Source organism: Triticum aestivum, chromosome 5A (assembly GCF_018294505.1).
Source record: "Triticum aestivum cultivar Chinese Spring chromosome 5A, IWGSC CS RefSeq v2.1, whole genome shotgun sequence".
Classification (NCBI taxonomy): Eukaryota; Viridiplantae; Streptophyta; class Magnoliopsida; order Poales; family Poaceae; genus Triticum; species Triticum aestivum.
In genome coordinates, this window is record NC_057806.1 from 181,386,670 (window position 1) to 181,394,255 (window position 7,586).

The following is a 7,586-nucleotide window of genomic DNA, read 5'->3' on the forward strand; positions in this document are numbered from 1 at the left end:
AGCAGAATAAAAAGGAGTTTGGACCATAGCATGGTTAACAGTAAAACTAGAAGCAACATGCACGCTTTGCCGCACCGACTCATAAGTCCAGCATAGATCTTGCACATTGCCCCATGATGTATTTCAAAGAGCCTCCACATAAGAAATTAAAATTTGGCTAATTTGGATATAGAAATAATGCATACATCCCCTTCTTGGTACAGTAAACACATTGTTTCATATCAGAAGACAACCATTTAGTCTTGATAAAGGGATAACTTTCAGAAAAAGAATTAACCCTTAAAACCACTTAACAAAAAATTACATTGTCACTATAGAGTAATTTGGAAAATTTCAATTTTCAAACATGTTATCTAAAATGGATATCTACGACAATGCTATTCAGATGAAAAAAAATAAAAACCAAACATTAATCAACACAATAACTTATTTTTCCATGCCATTGCATTTAGCACCCAGTGCAAATAGGAACTACGGTATTTTAGCATGAAGATATAAGATACCACAGTTTTCAGAATGTCTAATTTATTTCAGAATTCAAAGTAATATTACAACATTATGTCCAATCAGCACTCCGATCCTTCCAAGTTAAAAGCTAATGGGTATTATCGCCGGATAGCAAGCAACGCCCCCAAGGACATTGCATTAGCACGTACACACGTATATATATCCATCTAATTTCTGGAACATTGGCAAAATATGCATTAGTTTTCAGAAACACAATTGCATCATTTCGGTACAAGTTCCAGTTTTGGATGCACTGAATGTTTCTCTATGACTTGTATCACAACAGTGGTTGCTTACAAGTTCCTTCGTGTAGTTCTCCTGATTATGATTACTTCTTACTTGTCCATACAAGTATACTGTTCTTCATGTTTCTTATTAAGAATATATTTTTCAGATAATTTAGCTCCCTTTGAATAAACTGGGTGCACAACATCAAGGACTATGGAGATCCAAACATGCAGATCTTCAAATAGATTTGGAAAACTGATGTTATGCCAAAAGTTTGCTTCTCTGTCAAAAAATTGTTAACCATATGAACAAGTTGGGTCTTCAAAAATGTAAGTATTTTTTGTATTGTTAGTGCATATTATTCCAGTCTGTACATTTACTTGACCCTATCTATGAACTTTCTATGACCTGATTAGCCCACAGTGTGCCTGGTACTTAAAATCAATGTACTATACAACTAGTAAATAAATTCTCTCACATTTTTGTACCATGTACACAGCTCAGAGTGCAAGAGGAACTATATGAGATGGTGTGCACAACCAGAGTGTGGGTGCTGCTACCTAACAGAGGTGAGCAATTGGTAGAGTGCATATTGACTTCTTTTACAACGATCTGACCTTTGTTGGCTCTTATATTCGTTTTATATTCAAATGTGGACTTGAAAGCAACTGACTGACTCCGAACTAAAAGGATTTGGCACCTCAAAGACCAATCAGTCTGTAGTCAAATTCTACACACTGGTCTCACTTCCTCGTAGTTCCTTTGGAAAATTTTCTATCTCGATGATCAGTTTATTCTGTATACGGTGCCTGTATTTTTTCTATATTATTAGACCTGAACAACTATGGTTATGTATCAAAGAATGCTTGTGATATTTTTCATGACACTAACCCTATAGGAAAAGCTGAATTGCGAGCGCTTATACTCATCTATTATGTTATAACATTCTCCTATCTACGCCTACCTTGTAATGATGAATTAAAAATGAATATGTAGCAACATCTCAAATTCCCGATTCAAATTCCTCACGCACAAGACCTTAGTTGAAGCAATTTCATGATTAGACCCAAGTTAAAAAACCGAGTCCTCTCCTACCACTACACTACTTGTCTCCTTAGATGTGTGTTAAATTAATATAATCACCTTTCACTTTCTTCTCATAAGCAGGGCGATCACGCATCAAGAGCGCAGTAGCTTCTCCGTTCAATGGATCAAAAGGATTTGGATATAACAAAAGTTGTGGAAGGAAGACTTCAAACACATTGACAAGATCTGTAAAAAAATATGTTATATAGTTGCAAGGTTAGAAGATTGTCGTAACAACATCTGTAGAGCTCTCTCTATTTATACAAAGAATGTAACGAAGCTAATTAGCATGGCCGTCTAAAAAATAATGAAATAGAGAGATTAAATTTTACCAAACATTGGGCTCCATGTCTGGTTAATGACATCCAAGTAGACGGAACCAGACCTACAATTTGCATTCATCCACAAGTGGTTAGGAAATAGAAAGTTATAGTATCATAGTTTTGGATCGACTAAGCATGAATACTGAATACGTACTCACAGTTCATCGACATTCGGGTGATATATCTTATTAACCAAACCAATCGACGGAGACTTGTAAGGATATGCATCAGGGAGTTCTACTCTAACCTTCCATACACCTCCTTGGTAGGGACCTGTTAAAATTCATCAATGAGAACACCAATCAAGCAACCAGCGCAGCAACTCATCTTATTCTGCTGGTATGAAAACATAACTAAATCTTAACAGCAACTAAAGGCATCATCCATAAAGAAAACGTAACAGTGACATCAAACTTTGAGATCTCCCCGCTTTTGGTATTAAGCTAAATCGGTAGAAGCAGCAAGAGGCAATGATGTAAGAAGAAAAAGGAAATGTTGAAGCGTGTGTTGGTATATCTATGTCTAGATTCGGAAACTAGAAGCTAGTAGTTCCTAACATCAACATACATCCATCTATCCAAGATCCACTGATCCATGTAACTAGCAGCATGGACAAGAGAGGAACAGGGGACATAGAGATGAACAAGGAACATAGAGGTAATGAAGAGAGGCTCACCCAGGTCGTGGTCGAAGGAGAGAAGCCGCCGGCCGCGTGTGGGAAGAGACGGCGGGATGTGGCGACGAGGGTCACGGCAGTGTCCGCTATTGGTTCGGCGGCTGCTGCTGGGGTGACCGTGGGAGGGGGACGGCAGGGGCCATCGGGGTGGGAGCGTGCATCAGGGCCACACTCGCCGGCTGCTGCAGGGGTCTAAGGAGGCCCTCAACCATCGGAGAGGAGCGGGCGGCGGGGTTAGGAACTCTAGCGCGCTCGATCGATCCCATTCGGCGGAATCGAGCGAGGAGAGACAGGAGGGTGGATGGCGGCGCAGGAGGGGATACGGGTGGTAGTGGTAGCGTGGGGTGGAGGGTGGTCGACCGACCCGTACGTCTTACCCATAGTAGTAGCGCGGGTGTACAACACGGGCTACTGCTAGCCACTTAGTAGTAGCACGGATTTAACACCACGTGCTACTACTACTGCGTGTCCGACGAGGCATGATGGAAATTATTTAGTAGTAGCACAGATTTTTGTACCATCTCTACTACTACGGGTTACTAGTAGCGCGTTTTTATTGCGCTCGCTACTACTAAGTAGCAGTAACATGTGACAAATAACCCACGCTACTAGTAAGCTCCTATGTATAAGGTTTTCCCTAGTAGTGTTGTGCTCGGCGTACTTCCTTGAAACTCATGGCATGTCCTTCGGGGACCATGCAAAGATATCCCAATTCTCACGGAGGAAGTCGACAAGCTCGCCTTCCTATTTGTTGTCGAGGCGGGTGCCCACTACAACGTACTTGCTGCAGCTAAGGTTTTCCAGGTTCAACTTGACCTTCTTGGTCTCCTTGGACCGCTGGAAGGAGGCCTCACCAGCTGACTCCTTGGACGAAGCCTGTACAGCTGTGAAAGTGCAACTAATCCCCAGGTGGTTTTGGTAATTCATAACAACATATAGCTCATTAAACTAATATCCATTCAAGTTAAATTTTTCAGAAAGTTCAATGATTGGCATGGCATGGACTAGAGATGTGAACCCCTCAAAATGCTAAGGACACATATTGCCAAAAGCTCAACAATCTTCATTTCTATTTTAGTGATCCAAGATCACATTGAGTCCATAGGAAAGCAAATACTATTAAAAGGGGATGAGGTGTTGCTTAATGGTGTACTTTCTCAAAGTGCTTAGTGATATAGCTTCAAAGCCCTCAACCACTTTCTCGTTTCCAAATATGTACAAAACTCAAAGTCATACTCGGCCCCACCAAACATTCTATCCGGCGCCACCGAGTTCATTTGACCTAGCCACTTCCAGAAACCCTAACACCTCGGTCACACCGATACGGATCTTGGTCTCACCGAGATGGCCTTGCAAACCCTCTGTTGCCTGTTGCAATTATTTCGGTCTCACTGAAATGCACAATCGGTCCCATCGAGTTTGCTTGACCAACTCTCTTTTTGTTCTTTGCTTAAATCGGTCTCACCGAGTTCAAGTAATCGGCTTCACCAAGATGAGGTTTTGCTCTAGCCCTAGCACATCAGTCCCACCGAGTTTTTCCAGTCGGTCCCACCGAGATTCCTAACATTCACATTTTAAACTGAATCCGTATCACCGAGTTCTTCTATTATGTCTGATCGAGTTGGGTCGAATGTGTGTAACGGTTGGATTTTGTGTGGTGGGTATATATACCCCTCCACCCTCTTCTCCATATGTGAGAGAGACATCAAAACGTGCCTACACTTCCAGCCTACATTTTATGATAGAGAACCACCTACTCATGTGTTGAGATCAAGATATTCCAATCCAACCACAAGAATCTTGATTTCCAACCTTCCCCAAGTTGCTTTCCACTCAAATCATCTTTCCACCATATCCAAATCTGTGAGAGAGAGTTGAGTGTTGGGGAGACTATCATTTGATGCACAAGAGCAAGGATTTCATCATCAACACACCATCTATTACCTTTTGGAGAGTGGTGTCTCCTAGATTGGTTAGGTGTCGCTTGAGAGCCTCCGACAAGATTGTAGAGTTGAACCAAGAAGTTTGTAAGGGCAAGGAGATCGCATACTTCATGAAGATCTACCCAAGTGAGGCAAGTCCTTCGTGGGCAATGGCCATGGTAGGGTAGACAAGGTTGCTTCTTCATGAACCCTTCATGGGTGGAGCCCTCCATGGACTCATGCAACTGTTACCGTTCGTGGGTTGAAGTCTCCATAAATGTGGATATACGATAGCAGCACCTATCAGAACCACGCCAGAAATCTCTATGTCATCATTGCGTTTGCACTCCTCAAACCCATCCCTTTACCCTCATATGCAATGTTTTACTTTCCACTGCTACACTCTTAGAATTGCATGTGTAGGTTGATTGCTTGACTTATGTTAATTGCTAAAATATGTCCACAATTAAAATTGGGGAAAGGTTAGATTTTTTTGGGCAAGTAGTCTAATCACCCCCCTCTAGACCTACTTTCGATCCTACAACTGGTATAAGAGCTTTGGTCTCCATTTGCCTTGATTTTCATAGCTTTTTGGTGATCATAGGCTTGGTTTCACAACCTAGGAGAGTATGGCATCTAGCGAGGGAAATTACCACTGTAGAGTTCCTTACTTTGATGGTACTATTTTTTCTAGTTGGAAGCATAAGATGAAAGTGCATATTCTTGGTCATAACCCTGCTATTTGGGCTATTGCGCGTATTGGCTTACAAGGTGATTTCTTCAAGGATGGAAAAGAAATTGATCGTGAAGCATCTGCGGAAGAAATGAAGATGTTGCAATACAATGCTCAAGCTTGCGATATTCTCTTCAACAGATTGTGCCCCGAGGAGTTCAACAAAATCAGCCTCCTTGGGAATGCAAAGGAAATTCGGGATACTTTGCTTGATATGCATGAAGGTACTGAGTCTGTCAAGGAATCCAAATTGGATGTGCTTCAAAGTCAACTTGACATGTTCAAGATGAAGGATGGTGATGGAGTCGCCGAAATGTACTCTAGGCTTGCTCTCATTACAAATGAGATTGCCGGCTTAGGAAGTGAAGAGATGACCAAAAAATTCAGCATCAAGAAGATCCTAAGAGCCTTGGATGGAAAATATGATACCATGTGCAGCTTGATCCAAATGATGCCCAATTACAAAGATCTCAAGCCCACGGAAGTCATTGGTAGAATTGTAGCTCGTGAGATGTCACTCAAAGATAAGGAAGAGCTCCACAACAAGTCTAGTGGTGCCTGCAAAGCTTCAAGTGATGCTCCTACAATATCAAGTGAGAAACAAGTCTTCAATGAAGAATTGAGCTTAATGGTGATGAACTTAAACAAGTTATACAAGAATTGAAGCAAAGAGAGAATTTCCAAGTCAAGATCCTACAATGACAAAAGATCTTCTAGTCGTGATCATAATTGCTACAATTGTGGAAGACCCGGACACTATTCCAATGAGTGTACGACTCCCTACAAGAAAAGAGAAGATTCACCTAAGAGGAGAAGTAAAAGAGATGAATCACCACCAAGACAGAGAAGGAGTAGAGATGATCGTTATGAACACAGACCCTCTCGTAGAAGCAAGGATTCGAAAAGGAAGGACAAGTCATCAAAGATCTACACAAGACGAAGACATCAAGCTCACGTTGGCGAATGGGTATCTGGTTTCGACTACTACTCCTAGAGAAACTATCACTCCGACTCCGAATATACTCAAGATGAAGGTGTTGCCGAACTTGCAGTTGTGTCATCCAACTCCTATGACATATTTGACTCACCAAATGAAGGAATTGGAAGATGCACTACAGTAAAAATACACTTCCGTGATGATACGTGTTTGTCACCGTAGGTCACGTTTTTTGGCATGCATGTACATCCATGACGATTTCATGACAGAATCAAGATAGGAATACATGTGCTATTGTATAAGTGTTCCATGACATTACCAAAATTATCACCACGGAAGTGTCCACTTTCATGACAATAAATCACGCGTCATAGAAGTGCTTTCGTCAAGGGTAACCAACACGTGGCATCCACCGTAACGGGTCGCCGTTAAGTTATTGGGTTCCAGTTTGGCTCGGATAACCCATTAACAGCTCGGACCAATGGGGATTTTCCACATGTAAAATTCTCATTCGCTAGCGGATCCATGTGTTGGCCCGGCGTTCGGACAGTTGTCATCCAGCGAATGGACCGGACGCGCCTATGATACATCGACATGTGTCTCGGCCCAATAGTGGCCCATTCAGGTTAAAAGGTCGGGCCTGTCAAAATAAGCGGGTCGGCCCATTAGCGGCCTACTGGAGTTAGGACCATTCACAAGCATGGACCATATAAGTTACACATAATTGTCCCATCAAAGGCCCATTCTCTATTTGACAATTTCCAGCCCATCGTTAGTTTTAGCCGGTTAACGGCCCACTACGTCACTGGGCCCAATTGCGGCCCGAGCTTCTTTTGGCTCATTAGCAGCCCATCGTTAGTTCCAGCCCATTAACGGCCCGGAATGTCTTCCGGCCTTTTCTCGGCCCATTCTGCAGTTGGGCCAACTCTATCCTGTTATGACTTTAGGCCTGTCCTCAGCCCATTCGGTAAATGGGCAAATTCCTAGCCCATTTTGTCTTTTGGCATGTTAATGGCCCGCACAACAGTTGGGCCTTTGACTTTGGGTCCATTAGGGGCCCACGTTCTACAGGGCAAAATTTCAGCCCGACGTGACTTTTGGCCTGTTAATAGCCTAGTATGCAAATTGGGCCTTCTCTGGCCCATAACACTTTCGACGTCTTACTGGCCCGTAA

At 42.5% G+C, this 7,586-nt stretch overlaps 1 protein-coding gene across 1 annotated transcript; it reads right to left on the reverse strand.

The window, feature by feature from the left end:
• Window positions 1–1,849: 1,849 nt before the first annotated feature.
• Window positions 1,850–2,754, reverse strand: LOC123101265 (ubiquitin-conjugating enzyme E2 4-like). Its single transcript, XM_044522792.1, has 4 exons — window positions 2,712–2,754; window positions 2,303–2,417; window positions 2,154–2,206; window positions 1,850–2,007 (listed from the first exon to the last, which is right to left on the reverse strand). The coding sequence occupies exons 1-4, from the start codon at window positions 2,752–2,754 to the stop codon at window positions 1,850–1,852; spliced, it is 369 nt and encodes a 122-aa protein (XP_044378727.1).
• Between the last annotated feature and the right edge of the window lie 4,832 nt (window positions 2,755–7,586).